Source organism: Apostichopus japonicus, chromosome 1, assembly GCF_037975245.1.
Source record: "Apostichopus japonicus isolate 1M-3 chromosome 1, ASM3797524v1, whole genome shotgun sequence".
NCBI lineage: Eukaryota > Metazoa > Echinodermata > Holothuroidea > Aspidochirotida > Stichopodidae > Apostichopus > Apostichopus japonicus.
In genome coordinates, this window is record NC_092561.1 from 20694839 (window position 1) to 20721301 (window position 26463).

The 26463-nt window shown below is 36.6% G+C and overlaps 1 protein-coding gene and 2 long non-coding RNA genes across 5 annotated transcripts in view; 2 read left to right on the forward strand and 1 right to left on the reverse strand.

The window, feature by feature from the left end:
* LOC139971118 (phenylalanine-4-hydroxylase-like) overlaps positions 1-20843 on the reverse strand; it is a 31488-nt gene extending 10645 nt beyond the window's left edge. Inside the window, exons 1-4 of one of the 3 annotated variants that reach the window (XM_071977325.1) lie at positions 20638-20843; positions 12352-12474; positions 11501-11678; positions 9125-9169 (exon numbers count right to left, since the gene is read on the reverse strand). In XM_071977325.1, the coding sequence (XP_071833426.1) occupies positions 9125-9169; positions 11501-11678; positions 12352-12474; positions 20638-20694 (403 nt within the window). In that variant the 5' untranslated portion in view covers positions 20695-20843. The remainder of the gene's footprint in view (positions 1-9124; positions 9170-11500; positions 11679-12351; positions 12475-20637) is intronic. The other 2 variants (XM_071977333.1, XM_071977340.1) reach the window with 2 other exon arrangements.
* Positions 3511-6405, forward strand: LOC139971141 (uncharacterized). The gene is made up of 2 exons (XR_011794321.1): positions 3511-4931; positions 5990-6405. It is a non-coding gene; the product is annotated as an uncharacterized lncRNA (long non-coding RNA).
* On the forward strand, positions 9180-26350 carry LOC139971134 (uncharacterized). The gene is made up of 2 exons (XR_011794318.1): positions 9180-11323; positions 23071-26350. It is a non-coding gene; the product is annotated as an uncharacterized lncRNA (long non-coding RNA).
* The last annotated feature ends 113 nt before the right edge of the window (positions 26351-26463 follow it).

Genomic DNA, 26463 nt, shown 5'->3' on the forward strand with positions numbered 1-26463 from the left:
GCATATAAAGTATTGTATCCTCTTCTGAAAATATGTATATTCATGGTTATGCAAATTATGCATATAATGTATGATGTATAGTACCATAATATTATGCAAATAATATATACATGATGTATAACACGATTATAATTATGCAAATTATGATAATATATGCATATTATGTATGCATATTTATGATGTTCATACAGTAGTAGATGAAACAGAAATAGAAAAGTATGAATTATCCAGTATGATGTGAAGTATAAACGCTGGTAATTCAGTGATAATTCAAACTGTAGACATTAAAGCCAGATCTTATGCAGGGAATCAATTTAATCTTCAACTTTCAATTTCAGAAAATTTTTAAGGCTATGAAAAGGCTTTTATAAAAATACTATTGCTCCTGTTGTTAAAAAAAAAACTGCCTTCTAATGCATCAGTGAACTTGTACTATTATATATTAGAATAATTTTCCCATTTTTGTGTAGCTTTTTGCAAGTTTTAATACCAGATGAATTATTCTCTGCTATGAGGTCATCTCATTTTCTAAAAGTTTCCAGACAATCACAAATAGTTTGGAGGCATTACACCGTACAATACAACAATAAACTTTATATTGTGATATAGTTTAGTGTCCAGTTCTCTATGTACATCAGCCACCAGGTAGAACCGCATAATACTGCATTCAAGCAAGCATGCATCTGCCTCATAAAATTATATCATATAAATATCTTTTCAATTCTGAAAGTGAACAAAAATTGCTTTAATTTTAATTTTAGAGGGTGGAAACGTTTAGCTTTAAATAAGATGGCTTCCAATTAAAGCAAAAATGAAAAGAAAATGATATTTAAAGCTTGTGTATATATATAGAAAAGATATATATATAACTACAAATTTGTAAGCATTTCATTTTTATTGAACATAAAAGCTACCGTTAGGCATGGCAACTACTAACATAGCTGGATGTAAGCATAATTTTAGTGTGTAGTCAAACTGTACACTATGATAACCCAACAATAATAACCACAACAAGCCTTTTACCATCTAGTTACATATATACCAAATTATGGAACAGACCAGTACTTGCATACATATAATACAGGGTACATGTATGCAATTCAGCATGTGGGAGTGTTATGGTCAAGGCAATGAATGGACTGGTGATCTAATGATTACTGGTTCCAGTTCTGGCCAGGTCATTTACAGCAGCACTTAACCCTCCATAGCCTCTCTTCACCCAGGTGTATAAATGGGGACTTGCAAGGTTTAATACTACAGTTGTGTGCCCCAGTTTGTAGCTGCACCCTATGGGAAGTCCCCAAGGGGACACGCAGATGTGGTGCTCTATTGTGCCCCCAGGAGGGATTGTTTGAATTGTACATACTTTGATCTGTGCATGTGACAATTTACTTACCAATGACGAGGGGTAACTCATTGTAAAGTATTGCAAAGTTGTGTGTTGTTGGCCTTGAACTAGACACCTCCAACATGAACTTAGCTTAAATGTTTAATGCTGACAAAGATTGCACTGTACAAGTTGCAAGATAGATCAGACCTTTATATCCAAGTAAAAACAAAATCGACTGGAGCTATTTGAAACTACTTCATCAATTTCTCCAAATTTAATGAAATTATTCTCCCCCCTCCCCCCCCCCATCTCCCACAATTAATGAGTATAAACGATATCTAAATGACACACTGTGCTGCCCCCCCCATCTCCCACAATTAATGAGTATAAACGATATCTAAATGACACACTGTGCTGCCCCCCCCATCTCCCACAATTAATGAGTATAAACGATATCTAAATGACACACTGTGCTGCCCCCCCATCTCCCACAATTAATGAGTATAAACGATATCTAAATGACACACTGTGCTGCCCCCCCCATCTCCCACAATTAATGAGTAAACACGATATCTAAATGACACACTGTGCTGCCCCCCCCCATCTCCCACAATTACTGAGTATAAACGATATCTAAATGACACACTGTGCTGCCCCCCCCATCTCCCACAATTAATGAGTATAAACGATATCTAAATGACACACTGTGCTGCCCCCCCCATCTCCCACAATTAATGAGTATCAACGATATCTAAATGACACACTGTGCTGCCCCCCCCATCTCCCACAATTAATGAGTATACACGATATCTAAATGACACACTGTGCTGCCCCCCCCCCCATCTCCCACAATTACTGAGTATAAACGATATCTAAATGACACACTGTGCTGCCCCCCCCATCTCCCACAATTAATGAGTATAAACGATATCTAAATGACACACTGTGCTGCCCCCCCATCTCCCACAATTAATGAGTATCAACGATATCTAAATGACACACTGTGCTGCCCCCCCCCATCTCCCGCAATTACTGAGTATCAACGATATCTAAATGACACACTGTGCTGCTCCCCCCCCCCCATCTCCCACAATTACTGAGTATAAACGATATCTAAATGACACACTGTGCTGCCCCCCCCCATCTCCCACAATTAATGAGTATAAACGATATCTAAATGACACACTGTGCTGCCCCCCCCCATCTCCCACAATTAATGAGTATAAACGATATCTAAATGACACACTGTGCTGCCCCCCCCATCTCCCACAATTAATGAGTATAAACGATATCTAAATGACACACTGTGCTGCCCCCCCCCATCTCCCACAATTAATGAGTATAAACGATATCTAAATGACACACTGTGCTGCCCCCCCCATCTCCCACAATTACTGAGTATAAATGATATCTAAATGACACACTGTGCTGCCCCCTCCCATCTCCCACAATTAATGAGTATAAACGATATCTAAATGACACACTGTGCTGCCCCCCCCCATCTCCCACAATTACTGAGTATCAACGATATCTAAATGACACACTGTGCTGCCCCCCCCCATCTCCCACAATTAATGAGTAAAAACGATATCTAAATGACACACTGTGCTGCCCCCCCCCCATCTCCCACAATTAATGAGTATAAACGATATCTAAATGACACACTGTGCTGCCCCCCCCATCTCCCACAATTACTGAGTACCAACGATATCTAAATGACACACTGTGCTGCCCCCCCCATCTCCCACAATTACTGAGTATCAACGATATCTAAATGACACACTGTGCTGCCCCCCCCATCTCCCACAATTACTGAGTATCAACGATATCTAAATGACACACTGTGCTGCCCCCCCCATCTCCCACAATTAATGAGTATCAACGATATCTAAATGACACACTGTGCTGCCCCCCCTCCCCCCCATCTCCCACAATTAATGAGTATAAACGATATCTAAATGACACACTGTGCGGCCCCCCCCCCCTATCTCCCACAATTACTGAGTATCAATGATATCTAAATGACACACTGTGCTGCCCCCCCCCATCTCCCACAATTAATGAGTATCAACGATATCTAAATGACACACTGTGCTGCCCCCCCTCCCCCCCATCTCCCACAATTAATGAGTATCAACGATATCTAAATGACACACTGTGCTGCCCCCCCTCCCCCCCATCTCCCACAATTAATGAGTATCAACGATATGTAACTGACACACTGTGTGCAACAAGTGTATATGAACTATTCACGTTTGCTACTTCAATGAAACCAGAAGTTGTAGTTACAGCTAGATGAATCATTCTTGTATATGGTACCGTTAGTATGCATAGCAAATCACCAAGGTGTTATTGTTTTAAAATACTCTTCCACCAAAATTCCTAAACGTAAATCAAACTTTTTCATTTAAAGAAACAGATTTACACAGAGAGTGCAAGGAATGTAATTATTCAGGAATTTTAAAGTATTATTTGAAAGCAGTGCACTCCTTTTCAAGATCATAAAATCCAATTTGACGTAACGACCTCTTATTTACCGTATGCTGCGTCTGAGAGGAAGTGTCGAGTTACGCTAAAAATGGGAAAACGTGACTGTAGATTACAGACACAATTCTTACTTGTTCACCAGTGATAGCAGTAGTCACTATCATCTTCATCATGTCATCTTAACATGTGAACTATTTGATGTTTTTTTCTTTATTTTTGATAAAGCAAAATTCTCTCAAACATTTAAGCACTTTGAGATGAAACATATCCAGTGCATTGCATGTGACATAAATTGCATTCACTGTGCAGTATGCTAAATAAAAGGAAGGAGGACAATTTGCCAAAGCTAGATGAAATTTGCTGTCACTGAGGTAGTATCTTATAAATTCCAGAACTTACCATATCATAGATGCAAGCAACAAGCTTCACCTCCTCAAAAGTGCAGAGGTTGCGAGGAGACAGGTAATGGAGAAAATGAAGTATATATCAAAAATTCACACTAACCAGCCGTAGCTTGTGGTTTACCATCGTGTACACTTTACGAATCACTCACTGATTACCATAAAACAATCTTGGTCCTAACACAACCATACATTATAACCTTGGGTCCATACTAGACATGTATGTAAACAGGAATTTGAGCAAGTGGGGTCCTGATTTTCTCAGCATTTGGCATCTTTGGGTTAGCTTTTGAACAGAGATTTACAATTACAAGTGCTGTAATGTACAATCATGTTTACAATCAGCAAATTGATAGTTATTAATTAGGTTATACAGATTCATCTCCTGCAAATATTTCATGTTAATGTTTTACTTTCATTTCTGTCAATTATTACCTAGAAGTGGTGAATAATTTAATGCGGGCATATTTTTCCAGTTAACAAGGATGGAGCTACCCTACTGTAGACAAATAGTTGGTCTACAACTCAAACAGCAGCAGAGAGCATTAATTTAAAGGTGACATTTTTTCACTACAGACAGTGTGACAAACTCAAAGGCTGGATGTACATGCCTTGCAGCAGTTGGTCCTTTTATTGGGCTGTTGATCTCAAGGAAAAACTGGTTTAAGACCATCCAGTGAAAAAAATTCAACCAAAACCTGACAAGGAACGAGGTAAATCTCCAGCTTATTCAAAACAGTATTTGTTGTTAGTAGAAATGATGCCATAACATTTGTAAAATAAAGCAACTGAGGTGGCAACTGCAGTGGCACTGCGGTGGCGAGTGAAAAGTGATGAATGGACTTAAATGATGTGAACAAATGTAGCACGTGACTGCTTTTTTTAAGCATAGCATTCCTAATATATTCCAGAGCAATATCCTGTATAGGAACAGTATACTGTATAGCAACAGTATACTGTACAGGAACAGTATAATGTACAGGAACAGTATACAGTACAGGAACAGTAAACAGTACAGGAACAGTATAATGTACAGGAACAGTATACTGTAGAGGAACAGTATACAGTATAGGAACAGTACATTGTACAGGAACAGTATACTGTAGAGGAACAGTATACTGTATAGCAACAGTATACTGTACAGGAATCATAAACAGTACAGGAACAGTACACTGTAAAGGAACAGTATACAGTACAGGAACAGTACATTGTACAGGAACAGTATACTGTACAGGAACAGTATAATGTACAGGCACAGTATACCGTACAGAACAGTATACTGTAAAGGAACATTATACTGTACAGGAACATTATACTGTACAGGAATAGTATACTGTACTGGAACAGTATACTGTACAGGAACAGTATACTGTACAGAACAGTATACTGTAAAGGAACATTTTATACTGTACAGGAACATTACACTGTACAAGAATAGTATACTGTACTGGAACAATATACTGTAGTTGCAGAGTCACAGTACTTGGAACAAAGTCAGAAACATCACTTCCAATAATTGGTTATTTATGAAATTAAACATTGTGTTGCATTTCATGAGTTTTCATTTCCAAGTGCAAAATAAACATAAATTTGTATGCATGAAATTACATGTATTCAGCAGCATATGAAAGCTTCATTGTGAACAAGACATCTGAAATAGACAGAGCGATTCGGTGATGTGTGTTTCTTATGTTTCTTTTTCTTTCTAGCTTTCTCCTTGAATTTTGATGATTTTATTCTTTCTTTTTATTCTTGCTTCGACCAAGAGCAGTTGATAAAACGGAGGAGATCACTTACGTCTTTCTACAGAAATAATTTTATTGAGCAACCACATGGACGGACATCGAGGATAACAGAGAGAAGAAAAGAAAACTCATAAGACAATCAAAGGAAAGACAATGAGTACTTAAAACTTGCTAGAACAATAGCATTAACTGTCAAATGAAAAAAAAACTTATCCTAAACATCGTTAATGAATTATCACATAAATTGGTATCATAATTATGAGTGTCATTTTTTTTTTACTTTATTAACTTTCTATTGATGTGGTTATTCATTATCTCCTCTGTTGCACTTATTTTTTTTTTTTTAAATTATTGGGCACATTCCTTGATTTTTTATAACAATTTATATGCTCTGTCATAGATTTTTTAAATAAGCTCCAAGACAAGGCTATTGGTTTTTTTTTATAAACTGTAGTAGTGAACAAGGACTATCCAGCCTCTTGATACTTCAGAGTGACAGGTGTATTTATATGTTTGACAGTATATATATAAATTTAAAAAATATACAAAAAATAAAACTTGGTAAAAAGTTCTCAAACTTTGACTCTTTTTGACTCTTTTAAAGCTATTCACAGATCTATACCTTTGACATTTAAATATATTATTAGAAAGAGTTTAGCACAGTATTGTAGGCACTTGAAAGATCTCCACACATCTTTTATTCTGTTTGAAAACACATAGCTCCCCCACAGGGACATTTATCATAATATCTACAGTAACTGACTATCTTGAGCACTCTCACATAACATCCATGAAGTGACAAACAACTAACTTTACCACTAGCCTGCAGTACAGGTTCCAAATGTACAGACCGTGGAAATGTGTGATTATACCGCAGAAAAAAGAAGGGATATTTTTGTAAAGATGTGTGATCACAGGTGAAGTTGGACTTGAACAACTTCCTGTAAGGGTGCACTGTACTCCAAATATTTTTGTCATCTAAATATAGAACTATGTCATAATTGCAGTGATTTTTCCTTTGTTTTGTTAGCACTGTACTGACTGCTATTTACAGTATGAAGTTTAACAGTAAACTCACCCTACAGAGAGGCCGGTCAGGCTGATCATACAAATCAAACTATACTGCAAGTACTGTGTTATGTAAATTGTTTAACTATTTAATTAAAATATTATTTTAATTGGGTCAGCAAGTGCTTGTTAATAGAGATAACAGAATAAATTTGGGTGGAGATTTACAGTAACAGACAAAGAATTAGAATTGGGCACACATACTTCATATAGTGCATCCAAACAGCAGGTAAAGGGGATGGAGAAAAACTTGGAATAGATGGCACAAATGCTGTGTAGCTGTTTGTAAAATACCAGCTGCATATATCCACAGTAAATATAAATCTGCAAAACCAGCTTTTTGTTTTTCTTCCAGGGTAGTATAGTGTGCCTGGCAGTTGCCATGGGGATACCAACAGTAGTCCATTCTGAGGAGGAGATGTCTCTTTAAAATTTGAGACCTTTTGACCAAACTTTGGCAACTAATTTATGATACTGGCCAAAACACACCTGTCACTCTAAAGTATGGGAGCTGCAAACGGACTTGTAAGGAATTTTGTATTTGGGTTAAATAGCCACTTAAACTTCCTATAAATAACCAAGTAAATTTCCTTCACTTTCTTTATCCACTGTAAACTGTTTTAAATATCTACTTTAACTTTTTTACACGTCCACCTTCAATTCCTTAACTATCCACTTTAACTTCCTTAAATATCCACTTAAATATCCACTTTAACTTCCTTAAATATCCACCCTAACTTCCTTAAATATCCACCCTAACTTCCTTAAATATCCACTTTAACTTCCTTAAATATCCACACTTTAACTTCCTTAACTATCCACTTTAACTCAGTTGAAGTCAGTTTTCTGTTACAGAGAATTTGTCTGGCACAGAAAACAATCACAAAATATTTAAAAATATTGTGATAGAGAACTGAATAGCTGAATGCATAAATTATCCCATTATTTCAGATGAAAAGATTAGCAAACCCAAACCATAGCTAGAATGTACCATTCTGAAGCAGGGTTAAAAGTTTTAAAACTGAAAACATGAAAAATGTGACATTTAAATTAATAAGCAATTTTGTTTTGATATATTCATAAATAATAAATTCATGCAACATATATGTCAACCATTTCTAGTTTCTAAATGCAAATAACCAAAATGCTTAGAAGAGGGTTTTAAGCAGAAACCCAACACCCCTCACCCAGCAATTAACAATGACATTGCCAAATTGAGTTTTCGTCAATGTGTACTCACTTATATGTAATTTTAACATTTTCTGTTCAATAAACATCAAACTTGTATATATAGTTCTCTTAACATGACCGTGAAGTACTTTTCTCTGTTCATTTTTTGTTTTACTTCATCAAGGGATGTGAGATGACTTTTCAAATATATGTTCTCAATTGCAGTAGTGATCAACATTATCTTCTAAATATATATTTCTTTAATTCCAAATATTAAAACATTTTCTGTCGTGCTGCATACATGCACCTTTTTGATAATTTCACAACTTTGTTTATAATTTGGCCTGGAAGGCAGTACTTAATTTGATGACGTTAAGCAGCCACTTGCGGATGTTGGAGAATCTGAATGGCTAAAACCTTGCACTTCATGTCCGGAAAGATCACTTCAAATGTGAAAAACAGTGGGTTGCTCCTGGATGAAAAACCTGCTGGCCAGAGATCAAACCCACAATCTCCCAGATGCAAGGTTTCTAATATGCCACTGCCTTTATCCACTCGACCATGACAATTACAAAATAGGCTAAACAAATATATCCAGATGATGTACTGCACTGTACCTGCCAAGTAAGTGTTGCTACAGTATGACAATTATAGGCTACTTACAGTGTGACTTTATTCAACATGTCTTGGAAAATATGAGCTCATGATCTTAATTAACGTATATATCTCACATCCCTATAGTCAAAAACATTCTGATGTATAAATGTGATTATAGATGTATTTAATGATTATGAATAATTATGGATAATTATTCATGTAACTTGGCAACAACACTGTTTAAGCAGATAATGTGAGAGAGAGAGAGAGAGAGCGAGACTAATAGGGTTCGATAACATATTTAAAGAAATAGAGAAGAGAATTACTCTCTGCTGTGGGCTTGGTTCCGCTATCGGAAAATTCTGTCAAAACAGAATAGAAACAAACGGTCAAAATTCTTACAATGGCATTAATATAGCTTTTTAATAAATAAATTTCCTGTGCTTTTTATTATCTTTAAAAGTATGGTCACATTTCCTAGTACCATAATGGACACATAGCATTAATCTAGACTTTAGAATGTTCACCATACGACCAAGTTGCATAAACAGCACTTTAAAACCCAAGGGTCAAAGAGATTACCATATCAATTTTTTTAGCATCTTGCTGGGAGTTATACGTATATACCACTATCAGTAACTGTGTAAATTTTAAAATAATAACAGAAGAGACTGGTGCCCATTCAGGGCATTTTTAATAAAACCAGTTTAGTAAAATGTTTGACACAGAAGTCCCATATCAGTATACAGTTAGTTAAACAGATTCAAGTTTCATTTGAATTTATACCAGTTCTGACATGAAAGAAAGGATAGCGAGCTTAAGGAAACTTATCATTGCCTGTCGATTAAAATTATCTGAAAAGGGAATTTCTGTTGAAATCAAATTTTTAGAATAAGAAAATCGTCAATGATTACTCCTGATTAACAAAAACAGGAGTTCAATTTATTTCTCTTGAATTTTCATTTTGATTAAATGTCTCTGAATATCATTCAATGTTAAGATATTATTGACTGAATGCAAAGAGTTACAGCAGCTGCTTAAAGATGAAAAACTTCTTCTTCTTCTTCTCCTGTTTGACAAGATCCTCGCCGGCTGTTAAACTTGTTTTACAGGTGCCTAGTACTGTTAAGTGCTAAATAAAGCCTATAAATGTGTGCCTTACTTTTGATGGCACACTTCTGCCATGACCTTCAATTATAAATCCTCTTTTACATGACTGTTCAATTATGGCTCTTATTTATTATGACACACCGTACAATACATCAGAGGTATTGTATGTAAACCTGGAATAGCCAAACACTGCTGTGTTACTTGTGTACACCCATGGTTGCTTTCATAGCTGTGATAACGTGCTAAGTACTGCACATTGGATAATGAAGTACTGTATGAGGCCAAACACTGCTGTGTACCTTGAACACTCATCAACATGGTTGTTCTTACTTCAGCCATTCCACTGAGAATTTTATGTGTTGTGGCATGTTACGATGATAAGGTTGTACTTCAAGAGTTCTGTAGGATGGAGGTGTCCTAGAAACATGTCAGTACCATGTAAGTACCATGATGTCAGTACCATGATGATAAGGTTGTACGTCAAGAGTACTGTAGGATGGAGGTGTCCTAGAGACATGTCAGTACCATGTAAGTACCATGATGTCAGTACCATGATGATAAGGTTGTACTTCAAGAGTACTGTAGGATGGAGGTGTCCTAGAAACATGTCAGTACCATGTAAGTGTAATTTAGCTTTTCAGGGTTCAAATATTTCCACTATTTTATAATATTCTGCTTAAATGACAATGTCACTGTACTTTGACATTGTTCATGCTTGTTGCACAATTATTCACATTCAACTGAATTGATTTTTTCTGGTGAATGCTTAAAACCGATTGAGCGCTAAGACATTAGCATGGTAAGGTAATATATATGTGCTGCCTATCCTGGGCTGCACCCTCCAACCACCACCAAGAAACCAAAGTTTCAGGTACAGCATTAACTAAATTGGGTATGAGAGCTAATAATTGGGTCAAATTCACTCTAGGTCCAAATTATAGCTGAGTGGATTAAGCTCTGTTAACACATACCATACAGTATGTCTGCCCAAACACACTAATTCTACATGTCTTGATGTTTTACTACCTTCACACAGCACTTACTCCAGAAACATTGCTAGGGGAAAATCCCTAACAGCTTGCGTTATAGAAATCAACCAGCAAGTGGAGATGTATGACAAGTTGGGAGATTAGAAATAGGACCAAAGAAGGTAAAGTGCTTTCCTTGTGTGGAGACATGTTCCTGTACAAGAAGAGAGAAGTAATATTCTCAGAGGAACCGGTCTTCCATTTTAAACTGTCCAGATATTGGAACTGACAACATTATCATCTGCCTTATGAGTTCAAGAGCAAGGGTATTCCAGGAGATTATTTCGGGACATTTGACCAGTTCAGTGGATGAGGTCAATGTTTCCGAAAGTTGGACAAACGTGTGAGAAATCTGTTAAATATTTCCATGTCTTTTGAACATCTCAGGTAAGTAAAGAAGGAAGTAACGTACTTGCCTACTAGCAGTGAAAATACATGTTTTTCTTCACATTTATTTACAACTTTAGTATTAAAATAAGTTGGCTGCTTTTATTGACCAGCAGTTTTGGTTCTCTTTGTATTAATTGCTCATTCCTACAAAGACCCTTGATAGGGAGCACCCACCTGAGTTTGTGCTGTGCGTTCGAGAGAGCAGATGGACGTAGCTGGACACCCCTTTCAGCTGCCCAATGACATCTGACAGGTCCTCGGGGCCTTTGTCGCACGTGACCAGAAATTCATACGCATCATTGCTACGACGCGAGGGCCTAGACTCGATATGACTCAGGTTGACCTTGCTTTGCTGAAACAGTGAAAAGGTGAACACAAAAATTACCCGTTATTTCATCTACCAGTACTGATAATCTCTATGAGATATAGTTACAGAAGGTTCTTGCTGGAAATGCATGGGGTGGGGGGAGGGGTTGGAAGGACAATGGTGGGGGTGGAAGAGATGCAAAGTACTGGGATAAAAGTGAAACTTTGCAGTGACTTTCATTGTATCCTATAAAAAACATTCCTGACTGCATTTAAAGTTTGCAAGACCTTTGGAATATATACTGACAAAATCAATGGATAGTATATTACAGAATTACTGTATGTCAAGGGCCAGCGTCTATGAGTCAGTAACGTTAAATACTCCACACTCCCTGGCTGTGCCAGCATTATTATTCAGGCGTTAAATATATCGTCTGTGCTCTCTGTAAGTGGTGCGATGTAATGCTCAAGTGGAGACTAAAGTGCAGAACAGAGTTCATCATGTTACACAGATCACTTGCATTCTCTCCTCTGTAACTGAAGCTAATGGCCAAGTTATCTAAAGTACCTACCGACCATTCAGTTTATAACCATTAATAAGTATTAGAGCATGTGGTAAATCAATGACGGATGGACGTATCGTAAAGTATGGTCTCGGCAGAATCAGCCAATGATGGTAATTATCAAATTGACTGATTGATCCGAACAACAACTGATACCTCAAATAGATTCAACGTTCGGGCCAAGGAACCGATCTCTTCTTTAATTCCGAACATCAAAGATGTATGATTTTCTTGATTGGGTCCTTCTTTCACAAAGTGAGAGCCACCCTCTGCTTGACCCTATGAAAGAGATAAAAACATTTATGGAAGTTACACACGTGAGGTTATTACTATCATTTACCAGATATATCTTGTTGAAGAACTACCGTATGGTGTACAGCACTGAACAGCTACAGTACAGTAAATGTGTAAGTAGTAATAAAGGTCCATATGATTAATGTATGCAAAAGTAAGTTAGGCTGACAACAAAATACCGTATGGTGTACAGTACTGATCAGCTACAGTATAGTAGAATGTGTATGTAGTAATAAAGGTCCATATGATTAATGTTTGCCAAGTACGTACTGTAAGGTTGAAAAACAAAACACCGTATGGTGTACAGCACTGAACAGCTACAGTATATGTAGAATGTGTAAGTATGAAGAAAGGTCCATATATGATTAATGTATGCCAAGCACGTAAGGTTGAAAACAAACACCTATGGTGCGTACAGTTCTGAACAGCAAAAGTTTGTTCCCCCAATTAGACCATTCCAAACTTTTAAACTAAGTAAGTTATCACTTCCAATGAGAGTTAACTAATCAATCTAATGACCTAAAATTCCTAATGAGCAACAAATAATTTAGGGGCTTTAAACCTCATTAAGATCTATAAACCTGATACCACATGTGCAGTGTAGTTAACGTGTCATATCTGACATCGGTTTCATAGTGAATATTATAGGTACAGCATGTGATCGATAACAAACTTTATGTCTGGTCACACTATCTGCATGATCATCAACTGGAGACTACAAATATAATCACCAATTATTGCAAAGACAGTAAAAGAATTTTAAGTCTGTCTGAAGATATCCTTCAGAGTCAATTTAGTTTATAGACAATAGATAAATTGCTCAAAGTCCTATATGCATCACTAAGGACTAAATTAGCCAATTTAAAGGATACTACATTTGCTGGTATACTCTTCAATCCTAGATACAACTGGTCATTACTGGCATTTACTTAATAACCAATTTAACAAACGATTCCATTGTATGAGGCTTTAGTGTGGAGAATGTCTATAAGTAACAGGATTTATGTAAACTGTATGTATTCTGCACAGCTACAGTGTTAATTTGCAACGTATTGCTGCTCTGAACATTTAAAGGTACTAAAATGACTCAAAAACTGAAATACCCTTAAATTATCGATTTTAAAGCAAAACAGAATCAGATTACACTGTACAGTACAGTATATCCATTGGGTTTTTAAAATATATGGGGTTGGGGGTTGGGTGGGGGTTCTGGGAGGGAGGGTTTGATTCAAATTTTAAATGGTTGTTAGGTCATGAATCTCTCGGAAAGTTAAACAGCAAACATAGCAGAGCATACACTGTCCAAAATATGATAGAATCCTTCACGCAACAACAAAAATATAGTAGAAACTCACCAACCCTTAATTCCCACCCCATGAGGATTAATAAACACAGGTTGTCTGTGAATTCTTCTAAATTCAGGCATGCCTGTAAAAGCTTTAGAAAAACTCTACAAAATGGGCAATAATTTGAAGCTTGCAACTGACTTAAGACACCAAAAGCATCATTCATGGTTTTGGGGAAAAAGGGTAGGGGAAGAAGGGGGGGGTAACAAAAAGCCTAAAGTTATAGAAATACCTCAATATTACACTGTACAAAACTGTATGCTACTGTAGAAGACAAAAACATACCAACAATGAGCATTGTTTTCCGAGAGCAATTTAGATTACAGTCTATAAATACAAACGTTACTACTAGCATTTTGAAATGAATGAAGAGATTTATGTTCATCTTATGGACATAAATTCCCCTATATTTAGAGATGTAATTATCAGGTGATTTATATAGTTATTCCTGTGACTTAAACACGAGGTAACTAACCACATTCGACCAAGTTTATTCAATATGGAATACTGTATCTAGTGTACCATAAAAAACTTGCAATATTAAACACTCTGTTGACAAAATTGATAAGCCATCAGTAATTCAGTTTTGATAAGGCCAGGGTTTTTATCAATTTCACCTCTTACAACCCTCAACATGGTTGTTTGCAGTTCCTGATAATGGCCCCAATAGTAAACATCGGTATCAATACAATCATGCAAATATAAGATAATTGCTATCATACATCATCAATATAGACACCTATTTGCTCCTGATAGATTTTTATCATGCTGAAAGATTAAATTTATCAGTTCAACAAATTTCTGCAACCCGAGATTGTCACGTCCACCAAGTTTAAGAACAGTATGAAACTTATGGCATAAAAAATTGTAACAAGACAAGCTGAATTACTGTATGTTTATGTACATGGGTGGGCATATAACATACATTTACCTGCACAAAACACTAAAACAAAAGTCTCTTTTTTACAGCTCTCTGTTTAAACCTGCCCCTCCCCCCCCATTTTAATAATGGATTTGTCCACTCAGACAGCCCATCACCACAACCGGCCAATCACAATGCATTTAACAAGGGTATGACAGAGGTGTGTCATACATCCTTAGCCAGGCAGCTTTGTGTGTACATCTGTCTACACATCATATCTTTTTGCAGACAAGTACAGTATGACCCTGTTTGCATGTAAGGACAATTGGCTGTGAAAGTGCTGTCATCCCAGCAACAGTATGTAAAAGCCATATAGGGGATCAATGATGTCATCATGTGACACTGTACAGAAGGTACATAAATACATGTATGTTTGCCAACGGTCCCACTGGAGGTGAGGATAAGGTCAGATTGGCAGCCATTAAAGTTGTTTACTTTACCAGTCCACCTTTTTCCCAGGGCTCAAGAGGGGAAAGGTTTCTTAGATCATGCATTTTGCATTGAGTTTTTGACAAAAACTCCCATGTCCTGATAAGACCGTACAATTTACACATAGTAATGGGATATACGCTTTGATGCCCAAGTAAGAATATGATTGGTTTAAACGGTTTGGTGTCATATCATCAGCCATTTAGACACATTTCAGGCACAGTCTATGATATAATAGCTCCTCCATGGTAAAACAGACACTTGCATATTGTCAGGTGAAGACAAACAAGACAGGAATGAACAAGATGTATTATGTGCCTTTGTTATTTTTGTATATTGTTATTTTCTTATTTTGTATCGTATTTTGTTTATCTGTATTGGTTTTTTGGTAGACTATAATTAGCAGATTTATTCCATGTAGTATAGCTGCCAAACTCTAGAAATCTTTCCTCTGTAACAGCAGAGCACGTGGTAACACCACTCTGAAGTGACACAACTAATACAAAACGGTATCTTCATGCTTTGGACTTTTAGACCTGGTCAAGTGTCAATATTTTACTCTATGGTACAACTGCTAGGGCATTGTCATAGATACATCCAGCACAAGTTCACAATAAATTCATTTAACATTAACATTAAACATGATTTTGCCTCAATTTCAAATCTAGCAAAGTTTCAAAATCAAGTATTGACAATACTGGTCACAAAGTGTACATACTGCATGTACAAACATGTTTGTTCTTGATTTACATAGATAGCACGTAGTTCATTTTGATGGGAACATTGTGCTGCTCCAATGTATGATCTGGGAGTGGCTGAGAGGATGGGGTGGGGGAGGGGGTTGGAGATTGAGCACACCCACCCCTTATGCCCTCCACCTGGCATAAAGTGCGCATAAATTATTGAGTGTACAATAACTTAGGGGAGCTCCTGTAGGAATGAATGGAAAATGTACTGTTTGGTACAATTGATAAACTTGTTTCAAGGACAGTGTTTCAAGGCTTAGAAATGAATATCAAAAAGGAAGGAAGTGGCAGTGTGCATTTCTTGCAGACATCCATTACTGTGCAAAGTCTGTATTGATAATTAGTACATTACCAGTACAGTACTGTACAGTATTATACAGTACTGTACAGTACTGCATAGTTGGGAACATTACTGAACAACACAATAAATTACACTACAATTACTTTACTGTACATAATACTACTGTACAGTATTGTAAAGTAATGTACAGTACTGCATAGTAGTGAACATAACCATATACTAACTGTAAAATACACTCAATTACACTACAAGAAAAGTCAAATTCAGAGACATCAAGACAGATCATTTTTAATAGTTTTAAGTGATGCTAACTGTGATTACTTTAGACAAAAAACAAAAATTCAAAACAGAAGCGCTAATGAAACAAGTTACTATACAAGAAAATCTCTATTGTAATTCTTTATGACTCTTTAACATGAAACTGTACTTGATCATGACAATGTTACATCAAGTGAGTATCAAAAGCTGCTAAATGGAAGGACGTAGATACTACTGTACATGTAATCAGTTTAAATTATAAGGTTGGTCAGCAATCTAAGGTGTACTACAGTATGTGCGAATGTTGCAAAAAGTACTGCCTTCTCAAAAGAATGTCAAAGAAAATTTGAAGAAAGTTCCCAAAACCAACAGATTATGAAAAGTGAACAAATTTACAGTTTATTGATGTTCTCCTGTTTGGTTCCATCTGACTGAACTCTTCAAAAGCTTTCTCAAAAAGCAGTTTCCTTTGTACAGAATGAATATATACCAATAATAAATGGGCATGCCACCATGACCGGAATCAATACACAAAGCAGAGATATTCACATCAGAACTAGCAAGACCTGGGACTATTTATTACTGATGCTGAGCTTCAATGTACTGCAATGTTAACTGACTCAACTGTACATTGTTGACAGAACTTTACAGTTTGCAAGATGCAGTATGCCACTGTCCTGGACTGTTCTGAAAGTGATTTTTGCAAGGGAAAAAATATTTCATTGATCATAAACAAAATTATTTCAAACCTAGCTGGCAAAGAACCCAACTCCAATGAACAAAACATACAGATCTCTCAAAGTACTGAGTAAATTTGATCAACATTTCACAGAGCTCAAGTCACATGCTGTGCAAGTGCCCCTTGCAGAACTGAACACTCTTGAATTCCCGATATATATATGTGCCACAGGTCAAATTTTCAGCAGAAAGTTTATACTGGAGTTCACACCTCCAGCTGGATGTCACTCTTGTGTACACAAAATGCATGGCTAGGCAAAACCAATGTTTAGTACGCTTGAACAACTTCAGAGTTGGCTTCTTTGCAGAGTGCTTAAATATTATGTTACTGTTCCAAAGAAAGATAATCTTCGAAGTTCTTATAGGCCGTCCCCACAAATACGGGATTGCAGCTTCACCCTTGATCGACCCATTGAGGAGAAGGCAAATTGCTCCTCTCTTTTTCTGCGTGGGGCTAGCCCGAGCTTGATCAAGCCCCTCATGAGAGGTGGGGTTAGGACAGCTAAGCCCGGGTAAACGCTGACAAATGTAAATAAACAATTGCCTTGGGGTGTAAAAGTTACAATGGATTTTCTTTGTGGTTTCCGCCACTTGCTTTTCAGTATCAACATAAACTGTGTTGTATCTTTTAAAATCGGTAGTGTGAACAAAGGACTGATGCAGTGAGAATGAAGGAATTACGTAAAGCACAGCTGAGTAGTACACAGTGTAGCTGCCCGCATATATCCGCACACATACAGTATAAAGTTTGACTGCTTTCTTGAAGACATCCAGATAATCAGCAAGGCCCATTATTATTTATTAAAGCATCATTATTATTAACAATATTTTCCTGTACAACATGTCGTAGAAGACTAAGCAAAGTATGTGGTTCGGACGATGAGGTAACAAAGGTTGTCCCACGATGACCGTAAAGCGGTTAGTCTACACTCCATTTTGACACAATACTAGCAAAATACACTGATAGTTGAATTTCTTGTTGCCATCTTGCCAAGAAAAGGAACGGCCTATTAGACTAATAAGACTCATAGGCCAGAAATCAGGGACACTGGTTTGCTGACTCAAATGATTATCGTTAGATGCAAGAATGCACAATTTCTGTCAATTTCTGTAAGAGGCATTTCATGTCATGGGTTGAGTTAAGCAGACAGAGTATGTGATTAATGTTCTTAATGACTGAATGTAATTAAGTTAACCTAGCAGCTGATTTTGACACACTACGATGGATTCAAATAGATCAAACGCCACTCATAATGGAACTTTCTTGCAGGCATAGCAAAGTATACATGTTGGGTCTTTATATCCCTAATTGAATTCTTATTGGAGATAAATCTCTGGGCTAGGCACTTTTCAACTTTTGCTCTTTTTCTTAGGTTGAATTTATTAAAGAACATCCAATCTATGATATCAAGAAGAACACAGAACATGTATACTAGAGTGAAGCCCCTCTTTTTGCCAGATCAATCATATCATCAAAATTGGACGAAATAGTGTCTAAAGCTAGAAACAGCACAATTTGACCTATCACAGTACAAAAGTGAAAAGTCATATGGGCCTAACCTAGCAACTAACATAACTAGGCTGAACCTAGCCTATGCCTAAAGATTGCTCAACATAGGCCCCTAGTGCCTTAGAAGAATCTCTCGTACCACAAATCTACAACTACCAGTCAACACTACCTGTCATAGTCCTGGATCATTCCAGCATCAAATTAAAGCCCCATTATGCATTAAACTTTGATGGTCTATAGATTTATTTTTGGTAGCATATTCTGTACTGCATGATCAAACAAAAACATCCCTGTTTCAATGTCTGTGTACTAAAATATTTATACACCACCACATGCATCCTATACAACTGTTTTGCTTTAAATGTCTGCTGCATAGACCCCAACTATAGCACGCTATCATGGAAAAGTTTCTTGAGATTACGTAATCGACCTACCTTGGTCGTAAAATGACCTCTTTTTACCAATTAGTCTGCAATGCTTGCCACATATTTGTTCTTGTATGAAGATCTTTGTGTGAACGCTGTATGATTAACTACACTGTATAGGTATGAACATATTTTTTATTACAGTGTTTTTCAAAAGAGCCTAATGGTGTTAAGAAGCTATGTAGGCTAATTGTACAGCCTGGGGTCCATTTATGACCGTGGGGCCTAACTTTAGAATCCGTACCATATCAATGGGAAAGCTTACTTCCGGCAGAATAAGGTTAGGGGTTAGAAGGTAGGGTTAGGGGTTATGAATTAGGGTAAGGGAATAGGGTAAGGAAGTAGAGAATAGGGTTAGTGGTCAGGATGTAGGGTTGATTGGTACGGATTCTAAATTAGTACCCACCGTGGCATGCAGGTCGATTACGTAATCACAAAACTTTCCTTGCTATAGAGTGCTATAATTGGAACCAATAAACCAGTCCTTTAACGTTGGGCATGATGACAATTTCTTACAAGGAAAACTAATGTTGTTTTAGGCTTAGGAAGCTTATTTTCATTCACTTTGGGAAAAATGAGGCCAGGCCTAGGTTAGTCACCTGAGGTTGGAGTTGATGTATTATACTTCATAGACTAGGCCTACATCATACAAGTAAGAGTTAACAGTGTCTTGGTTTACACTTGCCACTGGCATTTTTGGTGAATTACATTTACAAGTTACACTTTTAGGCATTTAAGTACCACTAAAGCGTATAGGCCTAGCCTACAGCAACTTCTGCAGTTCGTATCTTGAAAATCTGACTTAAGCAAGCTGTCCTTTTGCTTTGGCCGTGGCTATTCTTACGACTAGTCGTAACAATTACTTATTAACTATTCTTACGACAAAGGCGAATTCAAGCGCAGTAAAGTAAATGAAGCAACTGCGCATGTTGTAGGGGTAACCCTAACCCTAACTTTAACCCTAAACCCCAATCCTAACCCTAACCCTAACCTGAAATTATTGTTACTCCTAGTCGTAAAAAATAGTTCTCCTGTCATAAAAATAGCAACTGCGCATGCGTAGTCGGAAATTATTCTTACGAACAGTCGTAAGAATAGCCACTTTGTTTTGCTTTCCCTTGGACAGGTTGAGATTGAAATGTTTGCGGTAACGATCATTCTGTATGTTGGCAAGAAAATGTATATTTCTTTCTGATTCACTGAGAGTTCTACCTAAAATCATTGTCGGTTCGCATTATCTATTATACCACTATACCACTTGTTTTACCTACTGTAGGCCTATCCTGTTACTACGTACTAGTGTAACCTTAAGTAGCCTTAGCTATAGGCCTAACGTTGGGTCTAGGCATGGGCCTAATCTTAAGTTAAAATTTACTGTTAATAATAATACTACTAGTACAAGTTGGACCTATCCCTAACGAGTAACATACTTCGTCAATTGTCGTTACATGTGTTTTACTAGGCTATTCTTACATCATTCCCATTGGTGTCCTCCAATTTCCGCTTCTTGTTGGCAATTCCAGCATCCATGATGTTCTCTTTCAATCGAAAAACTCAAATTGTGTTGCAAGTGAACTAATGTTACCCTGCCTTGACGATGTTTTCTTTTTATTTACATGCGATATGCGTGCAAATATATATTACGAATTTAGTAAACACTGTCATTATTACTGTTTATAGAGGATGCGTGCTGACGTGCCAAAAAGATAAGATGTTAATATTCATTTGGAATAGTCCATATATTAGCAGGGTTGTTGCAACAAGGCACTTCGAACATCTTGCACAGTACCCTGGATCGAGTTAGAGGGCAAAACATTGAAATTTGAATAAATAGATCCACGGGCGGCGGTATCTGTAGATTACTGATGGGTGGTATATTGATGTCCTAAACGCGAAAGCGCTTTCAGAACTACAATTATTGGAGCTAGCGAAGCATTACGTAGGCTACAGCGGAGGAAAGCAAGAAATTGGTAAATTTTAAGAGTTTGCTCCGATCCTGTACATATTTCAACATACCACAATGACAACAAGTTGGGCCACATCTGTCTTGCCTTTTACTTCTCATATACAATGCCATATGTCAATTATTGATGAAGTCATTGTAATATTGTAACACGTACTTGATAACATGCAAAATATGTGAGTCAAGACACAGTATATGCTTCTCGGCGTTTTGGCTAAGATCATGTGTAGTATCTGTTCCCCTTCTATAGATACACACCCGACGATGATCACACAGTGACTGTCTTGTTGCAAACGGACTGGGAATGAGAGCGGATCAGTCGTTCAGTTGTTTGGTTTTTCGTGCCCAGGATCTTATATGGATGAATTTATAAAAAGTATATGCCTAAATGAAACTTCGAAGTAAATTACGTGAGCGAATAATTTAAACTGTGTTGTAGAACTGTGAAGGTGAATAAATGATTTATAGAAAGTTACTTAGGACGTTAGGTTGAAGATATTTGCATATGAGATTAGATGTATTTGTGGTAAGAATTTAAATTAAAACAAAATTGAGGGTCTTTACATATACATTTTTTAATCGATGCTATTAATCTTTCGTTGGGGTATTGAGCTACACCAACAAATCATTTTTGCCGCTTTTAACTTATAAATCAAGGAATATTGAGATCATTGATTCATCGAAAATGTGATAACATTAAAAACCACACAAGGCATTGAGATGAAGAATTCGTAATACATGACTGTGAGCTAGCGAATCAAAATCCGATGATGATGATGATGATGATGATGATGATGACGACGACGACGACGACGACGACATCGTCGTCATCGTCGTCATCGTAATAGCTAACTTATAACTAGCTACTAATGAAAACTTATAATTTCAATCGTAGAGAACATTTTGAAGAATGAACATCATATACTGAATAACTTTAAACTTCTCAATACGTGTTTGCTGATGAATTTCGGAAAACAAACTTCCGAAGCAGATTCAATGTTTCTTATTCTACATGCTGTCGCAATCAAAAGAAAGAAATTTATTTTCTGTTGCCCTTATGGTGCGAACGATTTACTGTAAAACCACTGCGACCGCCCATATCAACATGTTCATATCAGCATATGTTACAAATGTAACTTATATATACTCGTGTCGTCCACTCGTAAGTCCTATGCATAACGGTCGTATGCAAAACAGAGATATTTGATTTGCGCATGATCTGTTGGGTTAGGCTTGCAAATTTTGAGTGAAGTTTGTAGAATCTACGGACTCGTTAAAAAATCTAGCGATTTATATTCAGTTCATAATTTTCAATGACAGTAACTCAAGTAAAATAATGAATATTAATATGAAAATTGCATAGAACTGTGTTATTTTCACTTAGCTTTTAGGGCAGTAATTGCTGGAAAGATCGAAGTTAAAGTGCACATTGCCGAGACTTTAAGTTCCTTTATGAAAATAGAAAGTCCTTTTCTTCGGGGAAGTGTGTTCCAGGAACACATAACGAAACTAAGCATAGGCCTAGGCCAAGTTCAAGAACACAACAGGACGGATTCTAATAGTTCATCGGTTTATTTTTTTAGGAAACAAACAAATTAATGCAATAAAAATATCACCGTTAGATAAGGTTATGTGTACTATAGGGTCAGTATACCTCTTTATAACTTGACCTTTGACAGTTTGTTTATTCCTACCTACAAAGTTATATTCATGTCAAAATAGAGCACGAGCAAAACTTTAAACTATGTCCGAAATTAAAACCAAATCAAACGCGATCAATTAATTTGCAGATACACAACAGATTTGCTACTACAAAACAAACAGAAAGCTAGAATTTAAAGTCGAATGCAAGGTTATGTGATAATGGTGATATTTGTTTTAATGATTATCAAAGAGCTGTGTGCAATATGTGAGATCTCCATTTTGTGTTCTTTGTTTTACAGTGAATCAGCCCCGTACTGCATGTCCAATGTCATGCACTATTCAATGTAACTATACCGGCCTTAAATAATTCAAGTATCGCCCAGATACTCCAGAGTATGAAGACAATGAAGAAACTACTCTCCTTGCTGTCTGCAACCCATCCAATGGATCGCTCTTTTTTTATGTTGTTTTTATGTTGGTGTACATTCTGTCAACTGTACTTGCCATTACAATGGAGGACTCAGTGAATCCTGTTCATTTCATGTTACTGTTCAAGGTAAGCTAAAAATATACTGCCCAGGAAAATTTCCATTTGACAAATAAAAGAGGAACCAATTCTTATCATCGGGGTCGGATTTGCATTCGATATTTGACTTTGCAGTCAATATGTCACCACTTGTGAGGAATAGACTTATATACACCAACTCACACGCGCCATCACCTTTGATTTTATTTATACATTTGGGTAAAAATTGAAAATAAGTTCTTTAGAAAGTTAAACAGTTTAGCCATAAACACTAAAGAAACGTATGTAACCATACTTTGTGTTTATTTATCCTATAGAGCCTCCGTCCATGAACAGTTTAGCCACAAAACACTGAAGAAGCAAATGCAACCATATTTTGTGTTTATTAATCTCATAAGGCCTCCGTCCTGAACAGTTTGGCAATACACTTAAGAAACATATGTAACCATACTTCGTGTTTATTTAATTGTATACAGCCTCCGTCCATAAACAGTTTAGCCATAAAACACTTATGAAACAAATGTAAGGATACTTTGTGTTGTTTAATCCTGTAGAGTGTCCATTAGAGTAGTAATCTATTTGAAGGCTCCTACTACTCCATAAGTGATACGCCTGCCCTAACCACCCTGCATGGAAGAATTGTCATATTTATAGAAAAGAGGTTTGGAAATGTCAATCATGTGACGTTACTTTATATTGAAACTATGATGGGATTAATATTGTTATCTTTTTGGCCACTGGTGTAGATCTTGGCGAGTTAGGAACGTTCACCCGAACTATGGGCGTTTCGTGTTCAAGTTAATTGTTGTTTTCAAGAAGACTTTAAATAAATCAACTCAACTAATTGACATCCAAGCACAATTTAGCAACCAACGGAATGACATTTAACTAGAAAAGAGTCCATTGTATTTAAGAACCAAGGAGCACCCTGAAGTCAGCCAACTTTGTAATTGCATTTATTGAGGGACAGGATGTTACCCTAACCGTACTGTTAATGTCACCCTAAATGTTCTGGTTAAGTTGCCATCTGTTTCATAAATCGCTGTAGAGTTGTTTGCCGAGCACTGATGTACCCCAGAACTTAATTCGCGAATATTAAATTTCTGTATTTAGCAAAGCGAGACCCGTATCTGTCTACAATATCACAGAAGCAAGATAGTGAGCAGTCTGACAGCAGTAAAGTCAGGATAAGTTTAAATATACTTTCTTGTTACTTTATCATGGCCATAGACAATAATTTTTTTTTTTAAATCCCAAGTTGAGATTTGTACACAGCTGTGCCTGTTTGATGTATAGTATACTGCAGTACACATTACAGACTTAATAATTGTTTATCTAGATTCACAAATCCTGTGCAGCTGAGTCTGTTTTTGAAGTTATTGTAAGAACGTATTATGCTGAGTGTGTGATCAAGTTTGATGTATTTTCAATGTTACTTTTTTTGGCCATTGAATATACCTGATGCATCTCCCTTTCCCCAAATTGCAGGATTGAATATAAGTTATTCATGGCACATTTCTGAGTATTTGTCTTCATTGTGAATTTATGTAGAACTGACTCAGCATTTTAAAATATCAGATTTGACCCAGTTGAACCTGGAGACAATGTTATCCTATCTTGAGCCTTATAGGAGCACCTGTTACATACAGAAAGAATACTGAGTGTGTGGTCAGGTTTGATATTGCTCACCCATCGGCTTGATTACCCTGACACAAGAAAATGAGTGTTACAAATCCAAACAAGAGCTGTAAATTCTCGACACTTTTATTTCATTGAGAAGGCAATTTTTCTTCATATTCTTAAAAAAATGGAAGTACTCACAGGAAGAGACCTTAGTCATTACTCATTACTATGGAATGTCAATAATTTGAGGCAAAAAATCATCAATTGATCTGGTTGTATGGTCAAACCTATTGGAGTAAACTTGGCTATCTGCATCAGTTAGGTTATGGTACAATTGAGAAATAGCAAGAAGTTGAAATATGATTTTATTTCTATTGCTTTGAAATAACTTTGCTAAGGGCACACTGGGGGTGCAGTCAACTGAAATTTAACTGTTCCAAAGTCAATTCACTTTTCACAACCGTCCTACGACACTGGCTTCTCCTCCCCACTAGACATCGGCTTCTCCTCCTCCACCATACATTGGCTTCTCCTCCCCCACTATACATTGGCCACCCACGTATCCTCTCCGTTTGTCCATGTAAGCCTCTTTACTCCTCTCAAAACAGCTGCAGGGATTATGTCAAACAAGGAATGAAGCTTTTAACAAACCTATGCAACATTTCTCTATTTTTTTTTGTACAAATTAATGTTTTAAATTTAAAAACAAAGTCGGATGATAAGTAAAGCACATGGTGTTCAACCTGTTATGCAGCCTAAATAATGTTCAACATTGATACAATTTATACCAATGCAAACAGAATGGCATTCTCCCTCTAATAGCCAAGTAGGTGAACCGACGCTTATTCCGCAAATCCTTCTCACTGACAAGAAATCAATAACTCATGTACTTCCTTATTCAATTCTGATAAATAACTATCAATCGTTAACGATCTTTCTCTCAGTTCAAAACATCTGCGGCATCCATTCAATTGTTTCTGAACACCATAATTTTACCAGTAAGTTCTCGTTTCATAATTAATGACATCCCATTAGCTGACTAATTTCTCAAAATACTAGCAATTTCATGATATAGTTAAATACTCTTCATTATAGTACAGCTGTAGTTAATCCTGAAAATGATACAAAATTCTGTTTAAGACCGAATGAATTAAAAAAATGCAATTTCTCAACTGACAAGATTCTGATTTAAAAATATGAAAATTTCAGCTCATCATCAATGCGAAGTGTGATACAAATAACAGCATTCTTCTCTCCCAAAACAGGGGAGACAGACAAAAATAAAGAAAAGAGCAAAATGATTGAAGAGAAATGAAGTAACATTGCCATGTGTAACATTAATATTAAGGAATGAAATGATACTGTTATTACTTTCAAAGCAATAAAATTTATAATCTCTTATGCAAACTCAAATCAAAATATAAAATCCCCCAAATAGCAAAGAAACAATACTTTATGTGGTAAGTTATTTGATACAATGCTTACACATGCTTCAATGCTGTAAAATGGGGTTATTTTAATCTTTATTTTTTTTTTTGGTTTT